The 24645-nt window shown below is 43.4% G+C and overlaps 1 protein-coding gene across 1 annotated transcript in view; it reads right to left on the bottom strand.

Moving 5' to 3' along the window:
• Positions 1–9782: 9782 nt before the first annotated feature.
• The window catches only part of DDX46 (DEAD-box helicase 46), a 327918-nt gene continuing 313055 nt past the window's right edge, over positions 9783–24645 (bottom strand). Inside the window, 1 exon segment of the mRNA XM_040344766.1 lies at positions 9783–9946. Within this exon segment, the coding sequence (XP_040200700.1) occupies positions 9798–9946 (149 nt within the window). The 3' untranslated portion in view covers positions 9783–9797.

The raw sequence follows: 24645 nt of genomic DNA on the forward strand, positions 1-24645 counted from the left end.
CACATAGTATTTACTATGCTTCTCTGTGTCCCGTGATGTACGATAAAGAAATAGTAGTACAGTAAAAACTTGGATTGCAAGCATAATTCATTCCGGAAAGATGCTTGTAATCCAAAACAAATTTTCCCATAAGAAATTATGGAAACTGATTCATTCCACAACCATTTATTTATAGGTCTTTCAGTTTATAGTCCATATAAAAAGATGATCATAGCAATGTGATCTGTGAAGGTTCTGTAGGTTCTGAAGGTTCTGTAGCCATAAAATGTCATTGACAAATGGCAGCCTCCACAAGGGGATTAGAAGCAAAATCAAGCAGGAGTTACAGAGTATAAAGAGAAGAGAGGGACCTCTTCTAATATTGTAGCAATATTACATTTAAAGAAGTATGGGAATGCAAAATAGGTAGTACCCTCATACCTGCATTGCATTTCTTGCTTTCCTCAGCCTTTTAGTTTTTGCAGAATAGTCTTTTGAAGAATCCAGAAGCAGTCTCTAACGATTCTCTCTCGGTTCAAATGTTTCTAGGGGGTGGATACAGCTTCACAATCCAGCCCCTCCTTCACTCCCTCCCTCTCTCTGACATGTGGGTGTGATTGGTAAAGAGGTGCAGAGCCAAGCTGCCATCTAGAGCAAGCATGTTCTTCACATGCCTGTTTCCATGGCAGCATGTCCCCAGCTAAAACCCAGAAGCAGAGGCAGCGTGACACAAGCAGTGAAGTCTCTCCAGTTTTCCCTGGCTGTTATCTGCAAGCTCTCCTCTGCGAGACTCCAACACCTCTCCCATGGGCTTTGATGTTCCTGTGTCCTCGGAACCCCCACCCCCCCCTCACTTATTCAAAGTCTGTGTCAGCGTCTCCTCCAGTCAATGGGGGGAGGGGAGAGTCACTGAACCCTTCTCATGTCCAGCAATACACACAGGTAAGCTTTCTACACATAGCACTGTGTTATTTCAGAAGAGGAGACATGGTAAGGAGCATTATAACCTGTGCCCCGTGTCTGTTCTCTAGAATGAACACAATGCTATTGTGTATAGAGCATGCCTGTGTATGGGGATGATGGGATTGTATAGGAGTACAGCGGATGAGGATGATGGGATGGGGGTGTAGGTGGTGTGTAGAGGAAAAAGGAGACTAACAACTCCCCCACATCTAAAGTGAAAAATCTATGCTTAGACCCCTGATATGTCCCCAGAGTCTACTTTATTGTACATACAAATCATCCATATTCTCCCCCCCTTATCCCCAGTACTCCTGTACAGTCCCATCATCCCCATCACTCCTATAGTCACATCATCCTCATCCCCTGTACTCCTATACAGTCCCATCAACCCCTGTACTCTTATAAAATCCCATCAGCCCCATCCCCTGTACAGCTCCATCATTTAAGTGCTGCAAGTACCTGTGTACTGTATTGTTGCGTATTAGTGTCAGGAAGCTAGCTAGTTGTTTTGGACAGGGTATAATCCCCCATTAAATTGGTGAGTACGATGCCTGCCGGGTGTGGAGACCCAACTCAGTGTACATCTTGCGGCATGTATGCGTTCCTTGATCATCCAATCGATGGAGAATACTGATGTGCAAAATGTAAGCACATTGTTTCCCTGGAAGCCCAGGTTATGAATCCACTGTCAACACTGATAATTACGCCCCATTTCGTGACATTGATGAAACCAATCAGGGACCAGCATTGCTGGAGCCGAGTGACTCCCCTAGCTGCCATGGGAATAACTCCACCAGTGAGGTCGGAAGTTAAGCCATGAGAAAGGAAAGACAGATTCTGGTGGTAGGGGACTCAATTCTAAGGACAGCAATCTGCCACAAAGACCTGAAGTGCCAAAATGTATGTTGTCTACCAGGCGCTGGGGAAGACCCGGTTGTCATGGTGCACGTTTGCACCAATGACAGAGTCAGAGGAAGTTGGAGTGTCCTGAAAAAGGATTTTAGGGTATTAGGAGCCAAATTGAGGAAAAGGAACTCCAAGGTAGTAATTCTCAGAAATACTACCTGTACCTCAAGCCACACCAGAAAGGCAGAGTAAGATTAGGGAAGTAAACAAGCGGCTGAGGAACTGGTGTAGAAAGGAGGGGTTTGGGTTCCTGGAGAACTGGGCTGACTTCTCAGTCGGTTACCAGCTCTTTAGCAGGGACAGACTGCACCTAAATGGGGAGGGTGCAGATCTGCTGGGAGTGAAGATGACCGACAAGTTAAAGTGGCTTTTAAACTAGCCGACAGGTGGGGAGGGTCCAGAGGTAGAAATAGTTAACATGGAACAAATTTCAGAGGGTAGTATTGGGGGCATTAGTGGTCGGTTGACTAAACCACCAAAACCTGAGTTAAGTACAGTAACAAAGTCCTGTTTGCAACCTTAGAACACCCAATAAGGAGATAGTATGTTGCCGGTCTAAACTACGTGGCATGTTCGCCAACGCCAGTAGTCTGGTGGACAAGATGGAAGAATCAGAGCTACTTTGTCCAATGAGGATTTAGATTTTGTAGAAATTTCAGAGACTTGGTTCAACAGCTCTCACGATTGTCTGGCAAACATTCAAGGATATTCCCTATATCGCAGGGATAGAGAGGGTTAAAAATGGGGAGGGGAACGCCTGTATATCAAATATGTTGTACAAGTGAATGTGAGGGACGACATCACTGATGGAGCAAGGAGAGGTGGAATTCCTATGGGTAGAGCTACAAAGAGAAAACTAAGGGGGAAGTAATACTGGAAGTATGCTATAGGCCCCCTTACCAGCGGAAGGAAGTAAGGAAGGGGAGGCGGACCTCCTATCTTAATTTGGATTAGTGGCAAAGATGGGAAGTTTCATTATAATGGAGGATTTTATTTATCCAGACAGACTGGGCGGAAGGCACCGCGCATTCATCTAAATCTTAGGAACAAAGAACACAGAGGAAAAATGGCTATGCTTTAGAAGCATATTAAATAAGGGTATTAGCCAGTGCATCCCAGTGGGAAATAAATTTAAAAGAGCCAATAAAAGTCCTGGGTGGCTTAACTCCAACATAAAAATGCATATAAAACCAAAGGAGAAGGCCTTCAAAAAATACAAGGCTGAGGGATCATCATCGGCATTATAACTTTACAAAGAATGCAACAAGAAATGTAAGGGGGCAATCAGGACGGCAAAGATAGAACATGAAAGGCACATAGAAAAAGTTGTGTATGTTACCGGCGCCAAGATAATATCAATATTCTCATTAAGTCTTGCTGCAATAAAAGTGCAACCTCAAAGGTTGGATTTAGATTTGTGTATTTGTGAAGTGTATTGCGCCAACTTATATTTATGTAAACATTTTACGTTCCCTTCCCCATTCCCTCTTCCTCCACGGGTGTCCCTTCTTTTCTTGACATTGCTCTTTACTTGAATTCTTACCTATTCTATGCCTCCATTTAGAGTTTTCCGTAATATCCCCCTTGTCCGCCGTGAGGGGGGGGTTATTTTACCTGGGCGGCCTGATGCCACACATTACCACCCAACTTTGGGTACGCCATTTCCCTCTGTATTATCCCTTTCTAGTGTATTGTATTATTATGGCTATTGTTGAATTATTTTGTTTGCTTAATATTAATTGTATTTATTTGCTTTAAAGATTGATTCTCTTGAGGAAGCGTTTATACCGCGAAACTAGTCGAGGCATAGACCAGTCTATATGTTGGTAATAACAGAATTTTCCCGGGGGTATTCCTGAGGTCCTGTTTTTCCAATTTTTCCAATTTTTATCATGTATTCTTTGTTTAACAATTTTATGTAATAAAATGTATTATTTTATATGTCATTTCTTACCCAGTACCGAGATAGTCCATTAATTGCCTTTTTGGGGGGAGGGAATGTTAGAGGATCAGCTTTAGCCACTGTCCCTTGTCCCCACCTCTTTTCTATAGGGTCTGGCAGGCGATAGACACATCCTCTTCTAATTCTGAGCCTGAAGAAGCTCTCAGGAGAAGGTCGTCCAGGTATCCTACAATAGCGATCCCGCGCTGCCTCAGCAGAGCCAGAACCGGAACGAGCACCTTGGTGAAAACCCGTGGTGCCGAGGCCAGGCCGAAAGGAAGGGCCGCAGAAACCTCTGGTGTTTTGCGCATATGGGGATATGCAGGTACGCGTCCTGGATATCCAGGGACGCCAGAAAATCCCCCTGGAGAGCCGCCACTACAAAGCGAACCGACTCCATCCTGAACTTTTGACAAAACAGTTGAGGGCCTTGAGGTCCAGGATTGGACGGACCGCTTCCTTCTTGGGGAATACAAACAGATTGGAGTTAAACCCCTGAAACCGTTCCCCTGAGGGAACCGGCACAATCATTCCCCTGACCAGCAGATCCTGAACAGCCCCTGACAGGGCCTCCCGGCGTTCCGGAGGAAGCTGGAGGTTGGAAGGAAAAAGTCTGTTTGGTGGACGCGAATGCGCGAAGCCAGCCGCCCACCCGGGTGACGGGCGGGGGCAGACCTTCATGCAGAAGCAGGCTTGTCAACAGGCTTGCGGAACCAGGTGCGCTTTTACCCTTCAGCGGGCGCCTTAGCACCCTGGAATCGTTTTCCTGACGCACCCGGGGAGCGAAAAAATGCTTGGGGGCAGTAAAGGAGGGCCCCTGTTTACGGCGAGGCTCCTTTCCCTTTCCAGACTGTGGCAGCAGAGTTGCTCTTACCCCCTGTGGCATTTTTTATGATGTCATCCAGGGACGCCCCAAAGAGCCGTTCACCCTTAAAGGGTAAGTCCACCAAGGCCTTTTTAGAGGACCGGTCCGCAGACCAACACTTTAGCCACACAAGGCGGCGTAACACCACCGCATAGGCGGAGGCCCTGGAGAGCAAGAGGAGCGTATCCAGGGCCGACTCACAGACAAACTTCAGGCCCTGCACCAACTGGTCGGCCAGGTCCACACAGACCTCAGGAGCATTATGCGCCTCCAGCTCCTGCAGCAGGGACTTTGCCCGCTCGGTAAGTATCTGTGACTGGTCTCACCGCCGACCCCACCACTGTGGACATGGAGCAGGCCACAGCCTCAGCTCTCCTATCTGCGGGGTCCTTAAAAATGGGAGCCCCTTCCACAGGTAACGTGGTAGTCTTGTTCAGTCTGGACACAGGGGGGTCCACTGACGGAGGAGAGATCCACTTGAAGTGCTGTTTTTTTCTGCCTAGTCTCTCCTGAAAGGAAGGATATATAACCTTAAGGTCAATGCTGTTGTGTTCGTCCATGAACAGAAGAGAAATGAGGTTTATGTAGAAAAATGTAAAATAATGCATTTGGGTGGCAAAAAAAAATATGAATACAATCTACTCACTAGGGGGAGAACCTCTGAGGGAATCTAGGGTGGAGAAGGACCTGGGGGTCCTAGCAGATGATAGGCTCAGTGGTGGCATGCAAACAAAGCAAACAGACTATTGGCATGCATTAAAAAGGGTATTAACGTCGGAGAGTGGGGAGTTTGATTCATTGGTTTTATCGTTTGTATATGATTTGGGGGACGTGTGTATTGCAGTGGGGCTAGTGCCTCTTAAATAGTGGCCTCGCACTGAGGTCTTCTGTTATTTGGGAGTCTGCGGTGCTTCAGGTGTGAACTGTTATTTGCACTGGGGACTTTGCCCGCTCGGTAAGTATCTGTGACTGGTCTCACCGCCGACCCCACCACTGTGAACATCCCCACAGCCTCAGCTCTCCTATCTGCGGGGTCCTTAAAAATGGGAGCCCCTTCCACAGGTAACGTGGTAGTCTTGTTCAGTCTGGACACAGGGGGGTCCACTGACGGAGGAGAGATCCACTTTTAAAAAAAATCCTCCTCAAAAGGGTAGCGGGCCGCAAAGTATTTTGGGACAGCAAAAACTTTCTGCGGCCGATCCCATTCCTTGTACAAAATTCTGTCCAAATATGGAACACAATTAAACACTTTTGCAGTGCGGGTGGCTTGCGGAACCCAAAAGGGACTGTACCTCTGATGTCTCTGCCGAATCCTCTAGTTTTTGAGTATCCCGCACCGCAGTGATAAGAGCTCCAACAAACGCCTTATCATGCGCTGACCCTGAAGCAGAGTCATCCTCACTGTCCGTGTGGGCTAGGCCTGCATCTTCTGACATAACAGAACCCGGTCCGGACGCAGTAGCGGGGCCCGATTCAGTGTCAGAGACATCCCCAGAAGAAGGCGCAGGGAGGGGGCGCTTTTTACCCCCCTTCTGGCCACTCACCGCTTCAATCCTGGCAACAAACGCCTCAACGACTGCCGTCATAGCATCCACCGAGGCCGCAGGAACAGGGGCACTAAGGGTTAACTCTGGCATGTCTGGGGTAGAAGCCTCCGGTTCGGACGCCATGCTGACCCACTGTAACTGCCACCCTTGTACTGCAAGGCAAGACCCACAGGCCACCCTCCCGGCCGCAACAGAGAGCAGGGGACCCCCCGGGGGACTCACCACCCGACCAGGCTGTAGTGCTGCTGAGAAGCTGAGAACGCTGTCCGTGCTGTGCCGTCCCTCAGGAAGTATGCTGAGAGCATTCGCGCCGTTATTCTGGTCACTAGAGGCCAAAACCCTTTCCAAGATGGCCGCCGACATGCAAAAAAACAGCATGCGGGCTACAAGAAAATGGCCGCCGAGTCAATAGGAGCAAAATGGCGGCCAAACGCGTGTTTTAAAACATACAGTGACAAACAGCAGAAAACACAGCAAATGTACCAGACCCTGCAGGTCCCCCTCCGCACACACGGCATTATAAAAACCTCACGGCCGCCACCCAGAAAGCAGGGAAGGAGGGAGAGGAAGGGAGAGAAGAAAGCAGGGCGGACCCTCGATCGACCTTCCCAGAAATGCACCAGCCGAACCACCATGCCAAGGCATGGGGATACTACTTACCCATCCTGCGACCACCGGCTGGAGGCATTCCAGACAGACCCAACGTCCGCAGCAGTTACGGCATGGCTGTCGGCCCGGCACACTGTGACTCAGCCATAGAGACCGGTCATATGTGTGCCCTGGAGCGCATAGCTCACCGGCCACCCCTGGAGCAACGGGGCATGTCGTGGGCGGCCCAGCGCGTAGCTAAAGGCCGGTACACGCTCGATGGCCGAACATGGGGGGACTACAAGGATCGAGGATCCAGCCCGTCACCCAGTCGGCAGTTGATTGTAGATCCCAGGATCCAAAAAAGCAGGAAAAAAATTAATAAAAAGCGAAAAAAATAAAAAATAAAAAAAAAATCGCAGAAAAAAATCTCCAGAGCACATGGGCCCAGAGGAGCCATGTCTTCTAACGCTAGACAGAAAAAAACTGGGGCTGCATGACGCAGAGAGAGGGATATACCCGGGGGCCCCGCCCCCCTGGGAGGTGCTGTACTGAGAGAAGTGTTTTAACACTTGAAGTGCTGTTTTTTTCTGCCTAGTCTCTCCTGAAAGGAAGGATATATAACCTTAAGGTCAATGCTGTTGTGTTCGTCCATGAACAGAAGAGAAATGAGGTTTATGTAGAAAAATGTAAAATAATGCATTTGGGTGGCAAAAAAAAATATGAATACAATCTACTCACTAGGGGGAGAACCTCTGAGGGAATCTAGGGTGGAGAAGGACCTGGGGGTCCTAGCAGATGATAGGCTCAGTGGTGGCATGCAAACAAAGCAAACAGACTATTGGCATGCATTAAAAAGGGTATTAACGTCGGAGAGTGGGGAGTTTGATTCATTGGTTTTATCGTTTGTATATGATTTGGGGGACGTGTGTATTCCAGTGGGGCTAGTGCCTCTTAAATAGTGGCCTCGCACTGAGGTCTTCTGTTATTTGGGAGTCTGCGGTGCTTCAGGTGTGAACTGTTATTTGCACTGGTGGGATGTTCCGGTGATGTGTTAATGAGCTGTGTATTCGCTGTGATTTTCCTTTCTGTTTTTTTTTGTTTTGTCTTTTCTAAATAAACATCTTTGATTTAAAAAAAAAAAAAAGGGTATTAACTCCAGAGATAAAGTGATAATTCTCCCACTCTACAAGACTCTGGTCCGGCCGCACATGGAGTATGTGGTCCAGCTCTGGGCACCAGTCCTCAGGAAGGATGTGCTGTAACAGGAGAGTCCACAGAAGGGCAACAAAGCTAAAAAAAGTGACTGGAGGACCCACGTTATGAGAAAAGGTTACGAGCACCGAAAGTGTTCTCTATGGAGAAGAAACGCTTAAGAGGGGGATAAGATTTCAATGTACAAAAATACTGTACTGGTGACCCCACAATAGGGATAAAGCTTTTCAGCTAAAGGAAATTTAACCGCTTAAGGACCGCCTCCTGCACATATACGTCGGCAGAATGACCACAAATGAGGTCACACTTAACCCCTTCAGCCCCCCCCCTGTGGTTAACTCCCAAACGGCAATTGTCATTTTCACAGTAAACAATGCATTTTTAATGCATTTTTTTTGCTGTGAAAATGACAATGGTCCCAAAAATGTGTCAAAATTGTCCGAAGTGTCCGCTATAATGTCGCAGTTACGAAAAAAAAAACGCTGATCGCCACCAGTAGTAAAAAAAATAATAATAAAAATGCAATAAAAAACTATCCCCTATTTTGTAAACGCTATAAATTTTGCGCAAACCAATCGATGAACGCTTATTGCGTTTTTTTTTAACCAAAAATAGGAAGAATACGTATCGGCCTAAACTGAGGAAAATATATTTATTATAGCATAAATAGATATTTATTATAGCAAAAAGGTAAAAAATATTGCATTTTCTTCAAAATTGTCGCTCTATTTTTGTTTATAGCGCAAAAAAAATAAAACCTCAGAGGTGATCAAATACCACCAAAAGAAAGCTCTATTTGTGGGAAAAAAAGGACGCCAATTTTGTTTGGGAGCCACGTCGCACGACCGCGTAATTGTCAGTTAAAGCGACGCAGTGCCGAATCGCAAAAACTGTCCAGGTCCTTTAGCTGCCTAAAGGTCCGGGTCTTAAGTGGTTAAAAAGACACACAGCATTCCAGAAGAGAATCAAAATAATCTTAAACTGCGTAGAGGGTTTTTTACTGTAAGAGCAGTAAGGATGTGGAATTCTCTTCCACAGGCAGTGGTTTCAGCAGGGAGCATCGATAATTTAAAAAAACTATTAGATGAGCACCTGAACAACCGCAACATACAGGGATATACAATGTAATCCGGACATAAAAAGCACACACACAGGTTGGACTTGTGTCTTTTTTAACCTCACCTACTATGTAACTATCCCCATCCCCTGTAATCCTATACAGTCCTATCACCCCCAGTCCTATTATGTACGATATGTTGCTACAGAGGCAAGAGGTAGGGGGGTTCTGAACTGAGACTTTCTCAGAAAAAAAACAAACAATGGCATTCAAATGGGAAAAAAGCTCAACAACTAAAGTTGCAATAAGAAAAAGAGCATTTTTTTTTTTTTTTTGTTCAATCAGGAATCATAAGCCCCAGCAAAGGCCTGTTGCACACAGGCACCTAAGCCCCTGCAACTAATTCTGCTGTATTTCACTCACCCAGAAAGCCCAGGTGCTGCAAACAGCCATCTCTTTACACGAATGGTTGTGTGCAGTTGTACTTGAATACACAATGCTTGCATAAACAGGAGTATAACATACAGGGTAAAAATAATTTACTATTCTTGGAATATGTCCATACAATATACTCATGTTTCTGCGAGCACCGCTGTATACCTTTTATGTCTAAAGGAATGGGGTTTTGAGGTGGGATAAAATTTGCCAGAATATACGTTGCAGGGGCTCAGGCTCCCATGTTCAAGAGGCCTAATGTGCATACTTGAACATGCACTGTGGCAGTCACCACAATGTTTACAAGATGTGAAGACATTTTAAGCGAGAAACAAACATTTCCATTTGTTGTACTTCATTGTGCTTTACACATACCAATCTGATGAGCTCTTCTTTGATAAGACGTGTAATTTCTGCTTTAGCTTTCTGAACAGCCAGTTCACTCGCACCTAAGACATAACAAAACACTGTTATTGTTAATAGACAAAAAAGACTGCTAAAAAATATTTGATATATCAATTTTGCATTGATAGCCATGATGGGAGTAATTTTTTAATCATATGAATGCAATGCTTGGTCTACTGTCCGTTTAGGAACTTCCCCAGCTGTTCTGCAAGAAGTGATCTCAAGGCAACTGTAAAAGATTAAACTAGTTGATGTAGAGCAGAAGTAGGCAACCCCAGGCACAAGTGCCACAAGTGGCACGCAAAGCCTCTTTTACCGGCACTCAACTTCCTCCCCATCAGCAAAGCAGCAGCACAGGGAAGTGTCAGTGAGACACTAATGCATTCTAATTTTAGAGTTCCCCACGCCACACCTGCACCAGGGGGAGGCACTGTGCCCCCACACATTGTAAAAGATGGAAAATATTGTTTGGTTCTCTAACTTTGCTGTAGCTGCGACCGTCAGCTTTTGTGATGGGGAAGAGATTGGGTACAGCTATGCTGGGGGGGGGGGGGGGGCGGTCCCTGTTTCCAGGTGAAGGGGGACTGTCATTAGCCACTGCTAACGCCAATGACAGTCCTGCTAGCCCTGTCCACCAACTGGAGGAAGATTACTTGCTTGGTTGCCACTACCAATCTCAGGAAGAAGGGATTTTACTGTGATTTAGAAAACCACAATCATGTGACAGTTTGGGGAATTACGGTTGAGCTTCTGGGAACTTTGTTTAAATTATTTCTGAACCTTTGCATCACTTACTACTGAACTCCTGCACTCTATGTCCATTTAAGCCACAGCCAATATTCAGCGCAATGAAAATCACACCAAACATTTACTGTAGTGCAGAGCACCACACTTTTTCTCAGCTGCAGGGCCCAGACTTATGATCCTGCACATAGGCCCACTGCTTTACAGAAAATACCTCTGAACTGCGCTCATCATTACACATCCATTTCAGATGCAACAGTGGGACAGATGAGCAGGGGGATTCAGTGGTGCATCAGGAGAGCAGGGGATTCAGTGGTGGGTCAGGAGAGCAGGGGGATTCAGTGGTGGGTCCGGAGAGCAGGGGGGTACAGAGGTGAGACAGATATGCAGGAGGTACAGTGGTGGGGCAGATGGGTTAAGTGTTAGGACAGATTAGAAGGTAATTCAGAGACAAAAGAGCATGGGGATACGGCGGTGGAGCAGATGTGCAGGAGTTATAGTGGTGGGGGTTACAGTGGTGGGGCAGATGTGCAGGGGGGTTACAGTGGTGGGGCAGATGTGCAGAGGGGGTTACAGTGGTGGGGCAGATGTGCAGGGGGGTTACAGTGGTGGGGCAGATGTGCAGGGGGGGTTACAGTGGTGGGGCAGATGTGCAGGGGGGGGTTACAGTGGTGGGGCAGATGTGCAGGGGGGTTACAGTGGTGGGGCAGATGTGCAGAGGGGTTACAGTGGTGGGGCAGATGTGCGGGGGGGGGGTTACAGTGGTGGGGCAGATGTGCAGGGGGGGTTACAGTGGTGGGGCAGATGTGCAGAAGGGGGTTACAGTGGTGGGGCAGATGTGCAGGGGGGGTTACAGTGGTGGGGCAGATGTGTAGGGGGGGGTTACAGTGGTGGGGCAGATGTGTAGGGGGGGTTACAGTGGTGGGGCAGATGTGCAGGGGAGGTTACAGTGGTGGGGCATATGTGCAGGGGGGTTACAGTGGTGGGGCAGATGTGCAGGGGGGGTTACAGTGGTGGGGCAGATGTGCAGGGGGGGTTACAGTGGTGGGGCAGATGAGCAAAGGGGGTTAGTGGTGAAACAGATTTGCAGAGGAGAAGGTGATCTGGAGGAGTGAAGGTGCATGCATTGGGGCTGGTAATTTCTCACTGTTTACAGCATTAACTTTATAAAAAATGATTTGTGATTGAGAGTGTGAAGTTGACAATCTTGTTATAAAATCTGCACGCTTAATTTTTTGGGAAAACATTTTTTCGGCACACTGTGCTCAAACGGTTTCCTATCCCTGGCGTAGTGTGATGGTGCTAAAGAATTATGGGTAGAGCAGCATATAGGTGTGCGTACTCCAAAGTTATTATTTGAGTTTGTTATGGACAACCAGTGTTAATGAGGTGGCGAGTCTGCGCCTTGCACAGATCGCAAGGTCTGCAAGGACTGGGACAGTGATAATGGGAGATTTTAACTACCTGGAAATCAGAATAGGGACACTGCTGGAACAGTAACAGTAGGTAGAAATGTATAAACCTATTACATGACAACTTTATGGTAGAACTAGAAATGATGCTCTGCTGGACTTAGGAGTATCAAACATTGTGGAGCTCATTACTAATGTTCATATAAAAACATCTGGAGGGGCGTGGCTTGCGTGCAATCGTGATGGATGCCTGAGCTGACAGCTCCGACTGGCATCTGGGGATTTATCGGCTAATCCATCGTATTATCGATTATTTAATCATCTGAATCAGATATTCTGAAGGGGGAGACAACACTCGATGCAGTCCCACAAGAGGATTAAAGAGAATCGCTATAAAAAGCTGAGTGACGTGTCTGATCTGTCAGCTGCAGTGGAGGATCAGTTACAAAATGGCTCCCACGGATCTGAGGTAATGCCATCCTCTTCTTATACTGATCTCCCTGATGAGATCCCGGTCCATTGGGATTCAGATTCTCATACATTTAATCCGGAGATATCTCCCCCACATAGTCCATCCTCTAAAAGCCCGGCTAAAGCTCGGATGAGATATGATCATTCAGAACAATCCCCTGTAATTTCAGCGACATCACTAAGCCAGGACCAAGTAGGCCTCAAAATGGCGTCATCAATAGCCAGTTATCCTACCTCAGGCCAACCGGTCCTTGATACTACCATGAAGGATATGCTTTTATCTCTTCAATCGTCACTTATGGTGAATATTTCTACTATGTTCAACAACTTTTCTATTGAAATGAAAGGTTTGGGAGAGAGGATCCATCATGTAGAAAATAAAATTGAGAAACAATCAAAAACTGTGAACAATTTGGTTGATGCTTATAAGGACCAGATGGATGATGCGGATTGGATGCGTGCTAAAATCTCAGATTTGGAGGATCGTTCTAGGAGAGATAACCTTAAATTGAGGGGAGTCCCAGAATCTATTACCCAGTCAGACCTCCAAAAATATGCGGGAGATATGATGATGGCCTTGCTACCGGACTTATCCCCAATAGAAAGAATGATTGACCGCATACACCGCATCCCTAAACCAAAACATCTGGATGCATCCACCCCACGCGATGTTCTTATGAAAATACATTTTTTTTCTACTAAGGAAAAAATGCTGGCTAAAGCTAGGTCCCAACCTGAACTCCCTGTGCATTATAGGGAGGTCCATATGTATGCAGATTTGTCGCAGTACACTCTAAATATGAGAAGACAACTAAAAACGGTCACAAAAGCTTTAAATAACCACAAAATTCTGTATAAATGGAGACATCCTGCAACTTTGCTGATAACACACAGTGGAAATAACATCGTCCTATCCAAGCCTCAGGATGGGCTTCGCTTACTGCGCTCGTGGGGCATTGTTCCTGAACTTTCTACTGAGGAAAACGTGCTTTAGACGGTGTACATCTTGGTAAAGGAAACCACACTGATCATCACATCCCTGCTGCGAAGTGACACAATGAAAAAGTATTTTTGCTGCTGTTTTTTTTTTCATTGCAACAATGTTCCCTGGATGACAGTCTTTACATCCTTTTGCTGTTTGAACATTACCCTGTTGTATTGTCGGTTTCCTAATAACACCCGACATTGGTAACATTTGATTCAAATGCTTTAACATAGCTTTTTTTCCAAGTCTGTAGGCTATATTTCAGTTTAAAGTATATCTTACCTTGAATATCCTACATCCTTGGATCTGTTTTTTTTTTTATTGAGCTACTTATTGGTACTTATTTTTTATTTCTTTTTGTTTTCATGTTTGTTTGTTTTTTTATCCCTTTGTTATTCTATTGTGAAGCACGCTAGGTAGATATTTTCTACACTCCCAGGCTTTAGAATTTATTAGCGCATACCGATATATTGTATACGCTATTCACAATGTCTATTAATTTTCTTACACTTAATGCGAAAGGACTAAACCACCCGGCAAAACGTACTTCGCTGTGGAACACTGCTATCTCCCACAAATGTGATATACTTTGTGTGCAGGAAACGCACTTTGCTCAAGGGGCGACTCCCCAATGTTTTAATAAATCCTTTCCTTATGTTTTTAAAGCAGACTTTTCTAAAAAACAAAGGGGAGTCTTGATTGCCATCCGAGACACTCTTTCTTTTCAATTAATATCCTGCACTACTGATCCAAATGGAAGGTTTGTTATCTTAGTTTGTAAATTAGACGATGTATTATACACTATTGCAAACTTGTATGCCCCAAACCACGGTCAATTGAAATTTCATAGATCCGTGCTTAAAAAAAATTGGGAAGTACAGGAAGGTCATCTACTGTTATGTGGGGATTTTAATATTGTTCCGGATGTTACTATGGATATTTCTTCCGGTCCTAGAAGGATATCTTCCCCTCTATCCTCTTTTTTTAAGGAGAATGATGATATCCTTTGATATATGGAGGTGTTGTCATGCGGAGGAGAGAGACTATACGTTTCTCTCCTCGCGTCATAGCACTTATTCCAGGATTGACATGTTCATATCTGACAAATGGTTATTGCAAAATGTTCTAGAATCTCGCATCCACTCTATCACCTGGTCGGACCACGCACCTGTCACTATTAAAATAGCAAACAAAAATTCTAAACAGAACTCGTTCCTGTGGCGTGTTAATAATTATCTACTTCAAAACCCTCTTCATGAAGAGTTTCTTAAACAAAAAATTACTTATTTTTTCTCAAACAATGTAGGCTCTGTGGCCCGACGGTATTGTGGAATGCCCATAAATCTTATATGCAAGGTTTCTTTATCCAACTTGGATCGAGAGCAAAAAAATTAAGAACTAAAAGGCTGGATGAATTATCGACAAAAATAGAGGAGGTAGACTTCAAGAAAAAATTCTCGTCGCCTCACCTCGATCCCAATTATTTAAGCTACGGAATGATTTGAGGTCCTTACTCCTTGAATCCTATGAACTTAACTTAAGAAAACTCAAAGCTACCTCCTACACTGCTAATAATAAATCAGGAAAGCTCATGGCTAACCGTATCAGAGGTCTTAGACTGAAAACCAGAATTCCCTACCTTTATCACCCAACTTCTGGTGGGAAACTCATTAATCCCCAATCCATTGCCGATGCCTTTGGTACTTATAATGAATTGTATAACCTCAAATTAGATACTGACACTCATCAACCAACATGCGAGGAAATTAAGTCTTTCCTCAGTCGAGTAAAATTACCTAAATTATCTGCTGACCATCTTGAACAACTGAATGCCCCTATTACCGAAAATGAAATCCGTAAGACCATTGATGGCCTGCCTTCTTCTAAATCTCCAGGCCCAGACAGGTATACTGGGGAGTATTTTAAATTATTTAAAGATTTGGTTGCTCCACACCTGACAACATTGTATAACCACTCAATTTCTGCCTCTGCTTTTCCAAAAGAAATGCTGTCGGCTATTGTAATCACTCTACCCAAACCTGGTAAAGAACCCACTTCTCCCTCTAATTTTAGGCCAATTTCCTTACTTAACGTTGATTTGAAAATATATGCCAAATTGTTAGCCAATAGATTAGTTAGGATTCTCCCATATCTAATTCACAATGACCAAACAGGTTTTATGAGAGGCCGCCAAACTTCCGACGCCACTAGAATGATAAATGTTATACACAGTATGGAGCTGATGGGAACGCCTTCTCTGCTTCTTTCCTTAGATGCAGAGAAGGCGTTTGACAGGGTTAATTGGGACTACTTGACTTTGACCCTTCAAGAGTTTGGTTTTACAGGACCTATTCTTGAGGCAATACTAGCTCTCTACACTACTCCTACTGCCAGAGTTTTTACCTCCGGCCTTTTATCCAAGCCTTTTAATATTTCCAACGGAACCCGACAGGGATGTTCACTTTCCCCCCTAATTTTCAACATGATGATTGAACCCCTGGCAGACCACATTAGGACTAATTCCAAAATTTCGGGAATCACTATTAATAATCAAGACCATAAAATTAGTTTGTTTGCGGACGATATCATTTTAATAAAAATAAAAATAAAAAAGGGGAAACTAAAGCGCTAGCAGTGCCCAAATGTGCAGGGTGGAAAATGAAGTGCTAAGAATGATATGATAAACTTAATGCTGCTCAAATCTAAAATTGCAATAACAACAAATGAATAATATGAATAAAGTGATTGATGAGCGCAAAATAGTGGTATAATAAAATAAAATAACAGTGAAACGTCCAATTAGAGAAAATAACACTAATAAAATATGATCTCCAAAGTGATGCAAAAGTGTATAACAAATAGTGCCAAGTAGGCACAATGGATCTACAAAATCCAATGTGTAAATGATACTAATAATGAAGAAATGATAAAAAATCTATAATATAAAAATGTGTAAAAAACCAATTGTGACAACAATTCATATGTGACAGTTCATGAATCACAGGAGTGAATGACAATTCCAAACGGTGACTGTGTTTTCGAGCAGAGTGATGAAAGGATCCACATAAGCAGCTGAGCTCACAATGTGCTTACCTCACACACATGCAATGACAGCATGGTATCTCCACAGATGAAATCTGACACGAGAAACGAATCCTCCTCCTCTCTCCTGTAGTGACACCGACTGGAGGTCTGTGGATGGTAGAGACGGCTTCCTTCTGGTTATGTCTGCAACTCCGGTCTTCACCAAAATGGAGGCTCCGTGTGCAAGTGCGCTTAGGATGGCCCCAAAATAAACGGAAAGAATCTCCAATAGTGAAGTATTGTAAAACCGATTTATTGTCGTCCACAAAGTAAAATAAATAACAGGAGGTTCAGCTAGACAGAGCCTGAACCAAACAGACAGCGAGAACGGCTGTGTGATCGGGTAGGTGCGTCACTTCCGGTCACGTCTTTTCGAAAGACGTGACCGGAAGTGACGCACCTACCCGATCACACAGCCGTTCTCGCTGTCTGTTTGGTTCAGGCTCTGTCTAGCTGAACCTCCTGTTATTTATTTTACTTTGTGGACGACAATAAATCGGTTTTACAATACTTCACTATTGGAGATTCTTTCCGTTTATTTTGGGGCCATCCTAAGCGCACTTGCACACGGAGCCTCCATTTTGGTGAAGACCGGAGTTGCAGACATAACCAGAAGGAAGCCGTCTCTACCATCCACAGACCTCCAGTCGGTGTCACTACAGGAGAGGTGAGGAGGATTCGTTTCTCGTGTCAGATTTCATCTGTGGAGATACCATGCTGTCATTGCATGTGTGTGAGGTAAGCACATTGTGAGCTCAGCTGCTTATGTGGATCCTTTCATCACTCTGCTCGGATACACAGTCACCGTTTGGAATTGTCATTCACTCCTGTGATTCATGAACTGTCACATATGAACTGTTGTCACAATTGGTTTTTTACACATTTTTATATTATAGATTTTTTATCATTTCTTCATTATTAGTATCATTTACACATTGGATTTTGTAGATCCATTGTGCCTACTTGGCACTATTTGTTATACACTTTTGCATCACTTTGGAGATCATATTTTATTAGTGTTATTTTCTCTAATTGGACGTTTCACTGTTATTTTATTTTATTATACCACTATTTTGCGCTCATCAATCACTTTATTGATATCATTTTAATGATAACTAATCCTTTCTCCTCTTTACCTGAAATCCAAAAGATCCTATCCTGGTTTGGTGAGGTCTCTTTTTATAAGGCAAATACTTTGAAGTCACTCATCTTAGATATTGGAATTGATGCTGTGAATAAAAGCTTACTACAACATCAATTCCCATATACTTGGGCGGATTCCACCATCCCATATTTGGGCATTCATCTCACGAGGACCACTGAAAAACTATATGAATACAATTACCTTACCCTTAGGAGTAAACTACAAACCGACCTTCAAAAATTGAGCAAATTCGAATTTTCTTGGTGGGGTAGGCTATCTGCCTTTAAAATGTTACATCTTCCACAAGTTTTATATTTTTTCAGGAGTTTGCCCATTCCTGTTCCCAATATATTTTTCAAATCCATGCAATCACTTTTGTCTAAATTTGTCTGGAACGGGAAGAAATCCAGGTGTACTCATAATAAGTTAATCAAACAAAGATTGTATGGAGGAACTGGATATATTGATTTTCAGGATTATTATCATTCCTCCATTCTGACCCAACTCAAGGAGTGGTTCCTTGAACCTCCTACTACTCAATGGGGAATGATAGAGTCCAGTTACTGTACATATGGTCCTACTAGCCTGTGGTTATTTGGTTCTTTATTAGGAGTTAAAATTCCAATACACTTACCTCCTACAATGCTTGCTTCCATCCGAACATGGCAAAAATGTATATCCTCCGCAAATCTAACAGGACCTGACGTCAGTGTTCCAATTCCTATCCAAACATTATACTTTCTCACGATCAGAATGCCAATTGCTTTCTGGTACCAAAAAGGCATTAAGTATCTTGATGACTTTTATTCAAAGGGTTACATCAAAGCCTTTTCATCTATCCAATCGGAATACGACCTCCCTCACACCAACAATTTTCAATATACACAGTTAGTACATTGTCTATATAAAATTGGACATATTTCCAAACAGGTTAAGGTTTCTGCTTGGACCCATTTATCTTCGCCAACACAACAAAAAAAGGGTATTTCTTTATTCTATCAATTAATGCAGCAAAAGCGAATTTTTACTAAATCTGCCTCCCATCTTCTTTGGGAAAAAGATCTACAATGCTCTTTTACGAATGACCAGTGGCATGTGGCCTGTAAGGCCAATCAATCTGCTACTCATTGCACCTCCCTGTGGGAATTATCAACCAAAATCACTTTACGTTGGTATCTTACTCCGGTGATAGTTTCCAAATTTGACTCCCGAACCCCTGACTCTTGTTGGAGACTTTGCCTAAATCCAGCTAAAGGAGACATATTCCACGCACCTGTCACTATCATTTTATGGAATTGTCCAAAACTCACCGCTTACTGGGCAGGAATCTTCAATACAATATCTGACTTGACACACACGCGAGTGGCACCAGATCCGGCCTTGGTTTTTTTATCATTGGGAATAGAAAAGTTTCCATTCAATCTTCATAAAACAATAACCCATCTACTCTTAGCGGCTAGGTTGTCCATTACGAGAAGGTGGAAAGATTCCAATCCACCCTCTCCCGATGACGCTATTGACCTCTTGAATTTACATAATTCCTATGAAAGGATTTTAGCATCATCCTTGGGCTCTCTTCATAAATACACGATGCATTGGGACCCTTAGAACATCTGGTACAAAAACATGACATAGTTCAGCTTGCCTTTTTTTTTCTTCCGCTACATTGTCTACTATTTGCTTAGGAGTTATAATGGGAGATAGCTCCCGAACACTATGATTCCCATATGGGGTGTTCGGGTGAGCTTGATCCTATATTTTATTCATTTATTTATTTTTCCATTTGATGTTGAGATTTCGACTCTTGTTTGCTAGATGCCACTAGCAAAATTATCTACCATCTTTATAGAATGATTGCTGTTCTTATTTTACTTGACTAGCACTTACTTGTGTATTAATTGACATGTATTGTTTCATCCTTTGTATACTGTACTACAATGTATACCATCTACTATTGTAATGCTTTAATTTTGTTTAAATGAAAACTTACAATAAAAATATATTGACGATATAAAAACATCTGGTTTGCAGTGACCATAACATGATTTAATTTAATGCTAGCTGTAAACAAACACACAATAAAAAATAAAACACACACTAAGGAAACGCATTTAACCCCTTGATCACCCCCTAGTGTAAACCCCTTCCGTACCAATGACATTTACACAGTAATCAGTGCATTTTTATAGCACTGATCACTGTATAAATATCAATGGTCCCAAAAATGTGTCAGATCTTCCTGATGACGCAAACTTTTTTTGCGAAACGCGTAAAGGCTGCTGGGAGAGGATCCATGTGACACGCCGCCAATTGGAAGAGGGGCCCGCAGGGTTCGCTGACAGGAAAGTACAGGGGCACACGCACTTTTTTCTACCCCGCATAAACGGCTGGAGAAGCTGGGTGCCGGCATGAAGGCACAGCAATATGTGAGTGTAATAGTCAATTAGTTTTAATTCAATAAAATAGGTTTTATTGACTACACTATGATGGCTATCTATTTCTTGTGAGCATTAATAGAAGAATAGAAGCCATATTAACTTGTCTACTGGGGGAAGGCTGCAGCTTGATTGATCGAGTAGGATTGGTTCATTAATCTGGATAACCAAAGGCGCAAATAAAACTGGATCTGGCGAGTGGCCATTGCAGAAGGTGGTGGGATAATCACGAAAGTGGTGACCACAGCTGCACAGACCACACACAAGAAATGTCAAGTTCTTTGGAAAAGTTGATCACTCACTGGGATTATTCAATATAATAGAGGAAAAGGAAGGGGATTGTTATATACATTTTCCCCCTTTTTTCCTCTTTCCATCCACATTTTTTATTTGAATTTATATTTTTATTTACATATTTATACGTTTTTTGATATTGCAATATAATGTTTAGAAATATATTGGAATAAGCCGCAGAGCTGTCATAGGCACAGTATAACTGGTGGGATCTGTTAACCGCTTAACGACCGCCGCATGTATATGTACGTCCACTGAATGGCACGTACAGGCAGATGGGCATATCCGTACGTCCCTGCCTTTCCGCGGGTCCGCTCGGGACCCCCCCGCTACATGCGGTGGTTGGAAATCGTTGGGGAGCGATCCGGGATGAGGGCGCGGCTATTCGTTTCTAGCCGCCCCCTCGCGATCGCTCCCCGGAGCTGAAGAAAGGGGAGAACCGTATGTAAACACGGCTTCCCCGTGCTTCACTGTGGCGGCTGCATCGATCGTGTCATCCCTTTTATAGGGAGACAATCGATGACGTCAGACCTACAGCCACACCCCCCTACAGTTGTAAACACACACTAGGTGAAGCATAACTCCTTCAGCACCCCCTGTGGTTAACTCCCAAACTGCAACTGTCATTTTCACAATAAACAATGCAATTTAAATGCACTTTTTGCTGTGAAAATGACAATGGTCCCAAAAATGTGTCAAAATTGTCCGAAGTGTCCGCCATAATGTCACAGTCACGAAAAAAAACCCGCTGATCGCCCCCATTAGTAGTAAAAAAAATATAAAATAAAAATGCAATAAAACTATCCCCTATTTTGTAAACGCTATAAATTTTGCGCAAACCAATCGATAAACGCTTATTTAGATTTTTTCTACCAAAAATAGGTAGAAGAATACAGGGAGTGCAGAATTATTAGGCAAATGAGTATTTTGACCACATCATCCTCTTTATGCATGTTGTCTTACTCCAAGCTGTATAGGCTCGAAAGCCTACTACCAATTAAGCATATTAGGTGATGTGCATCTCTGTAATGAGAAGGGGTGTGGTCTAATGACATCAACACCCTATATCAGGTGTGCATAATTATTAGGCAACTTCATTTCCTTTGGCAAAATGGGTCAAAAGAAGGACTTGACAGGCTTAGAAAAGTCAAAAATAGTGAGATATCTTGCAGAGGGATGCAGCACTCTTAAAATTGCAAAGCTTCTGAAGCGTGATCATCGAACAATCAAGCGTATCATTCAAAATAGTCAACAGGGTCGCAAGAAGCGTGTGGAAAAACCAAGGCGCAAAATAACTGCCCATGAACTGAGAAAAGTCAAGCGTGCAGCTGCCAAGATGCCACTTGCCACCAGTTTGGCCATATTTCAGAGCTGCAACATCACTGGAGTGCCCAAAAGCACAAGGTGTGCAATACCCAGAGACATGGCCAAGGTAAGAAAGGCTGAAAGACGACCACCACTGAACAAGACACACAAGCTGAAACGTCAAGACTGGGCCAAGAAATATCTCAAGACTGATTTTTCTAATGTTTTATGGACTGATGAAATGAGAGTGAGTCTTGATGGGCCAGATGGATGGGCCTGTGGCTGGATTGGTAAAGGGCAGAGAGCTCCAGTCCGACTCAGACGCCAGCAAGGTGGAGGTGGAGTACTGGTTTGGGCTGGTATCATCAAAGGTGAGCTTGTGGGGCCTTTTCGGGTTGAGGATGGAGTCAAGCTCAACTCCCAGTCCTACTGCCAGTTTCTGGAAGACACCTTCTTCAAGCAGTGGTACAGGAAGAAGTCTGCATCCTTCAAGAAAAACATGATTTTCATGCAGGACAATGCTCCATCACACGCGTCCAAGTACTCCACAGCGTGGCTGGCATGAAAGGGTATAAAAGAAGAAAATCTAATGACATGGCCTCCTTGTTCACCTGATCTGAACCCCATTGAGAACCTGTGGTCCATCATCAAATGTGAGATTTACAAGGAGGGAAAACAGTACACCTCTCTGAACAGTGTCTGGGAGGCTGTGGTTGCTGCTGCACGCAATGTTGATGGTGAACAGATCAAAACACTGACAGAATCCTTGGATGGCAGGCTTTTGAGTGTCCTTGCAAAGAAAGGTGGCTATATTGGTCACTTATTTGTTTTTGTTTTGTTTTTGAATGTCAGAAATGTATATTTGTGAATGTTGAGATGTTATATTGGTTTCACTGGTAAAAATAAATAATTGAAATGGGTATATATTTGTTTTTTGTTAAGTTTCCTAATAATTATGCACAGTAATAGTCACCTGCACACACAGATATCCCCCTAAAATAGCTAAAACTAAAAACAAACTAAAAACTACTTCCAAAAATATTCAGCTTTGATATTAATGAGTTTTTTGGGTTCATTGAGAACATGGTTGTTGTTCAATAATAAAATTAATCCTCTAAAATACAACTTGCCTAATAATTCTGCACTCCCTGTACGTATCAGGCCTAAACTGAGGGGGAAAAAAAAAATTATATATGTTTTTGGGGGATATTTATTATAGCAAATTAAAAAAGATTTAATTTTTTTCAAAATTGTCGCTCTATTTTTGTTTATAGCGCAAAAAATAAAAACCGCAGAGGTGATCAAATACCACCAAAAGAAAGCTCTATTTGTGGGAAAAAAAGGACGTAAATTTTGTTTGGGAGCCACGTCGCACGACCGCGCAATTGTCTGTTAAAGCGACGCAGTGCCGAATCGCAAAACCTGGCCTGGGCATTTACCGTATTTATCGGGGTATAGCGCGATCCCGCGTATAGCGCGCACCCCTAAAGTTGCCCCTAATTCCTGTGGAAAAAAGTTTTTTTGTACTTAGTTTTGGTGTCTTGCGCGGCATCCATCGGCGGCCTCGTCTAAGGCTTCGGGTGTCCTCTTCGTCGGGTCCGGCGTCCTCCCCACGCCGAGTTTGAATACTGCGCCGACATATACAGAGCGCAGTACACTCGTGTATTGTCGGCAATGCTCGGCTACTCTCGCGCTGACGTCCTGTACGTCCAGGACGTCAGCGCGGGAGGAGCCGAGACTGCCTCGGTATATGTCGGCGCAGTATTCAAACTCTGCGCGGGAAAGCGGGTATCGGCGTATACCGCGCACCCACGATTTTGCCCTGATTTTCAAAAGTGCGCGGTATACGCCGATAAATACGGTAGCTGCCTAAAGGTCCGGGGCTTAAGTGGTTAAAGAGCACTTGCACTTTGTCTTTTTAGGGGAATATTTTGCACGGTATACCCAATTTATGCACAGGAGTTTGTTTAATTTATGCATTTTTAGGATCAACAAATATATATACACATTTTTGTATAACAAGCACATATTTTAAAGTCTAGAGGCGTTCACTGAACAGGATAAGCCCTTACGGGTTTCCTTTACAAGAATAGGTTGCTCACATATTTGGTTTATACTTTAAGGTTAGCGCAATCCATTCATTGTCTTAAATTTTTCTGGCATTTCATCCAAGGGTGACGTGCATTTTTGATTGCAGCAAACCAAATAATAAGTTATAAATCTATCAGATTTATTTTTTGCGCCGGTAACGTCCATTTTCTTGCAAAAATGTCAGATCTGTCTGTCGCAATACCGCTAAAAATCGCAGAACATCGCCATTACTAGTTAGAATTTTTTTTTAAATGCCATAAATCTTTTCCATAGTTTGTAGATGCTGTAACTTTTGCGCAAAACAATCAATACACACTTAGGGATTTTTTTTTACCAAAAAGTCTTAAACTGATGAAGAAATGTGTTTAAAAAAAATTTGGGGACATAGCAAAAAGTTTTTATTTTTATTTAAATTTTTGCTTTTTGTTTATAGTGCAAAAAATAAAAACCACAGAGGTGATCAAATAGCACCAAAAGAAAGCTCTATTTGTGGAAAAAAAGCATGCAAATTTTGTTTGGATACAGCATTGCATGACCGTGCACTTACTAGTTAAAGCGACACAGTACCAAGTTGTAAAAAGTGCTCTGGTCAGATAGGGGTAAAACCTTCTGGGGCTGAAGTGGTTAAAGGACACATCACAGAAATTAGAATGTTTAAAATCTATACAAAAAAACAAACATTCTGCAAATTATATTCCCATTGGCAATACATTTAAAAATCGAAACATAAAACCTACGCGTCTCAGGTCCAAAGTAAAAAAAAAAGTTAAAAGAAAAG

The sequence above is a fragment of the Rana temporaria genome, chromosome 3 (assembly GCF_905171775.1).
Source record: "Rana temporaria chromosome 3, aRanTem1.1, whole genome shotgun sequence".
Classification (NCBI taxonomy): Eukaryota; Metazoa; Chordata; class Amphibia; order Anura; family Ranidae; genus Rana; species Rana temporaria.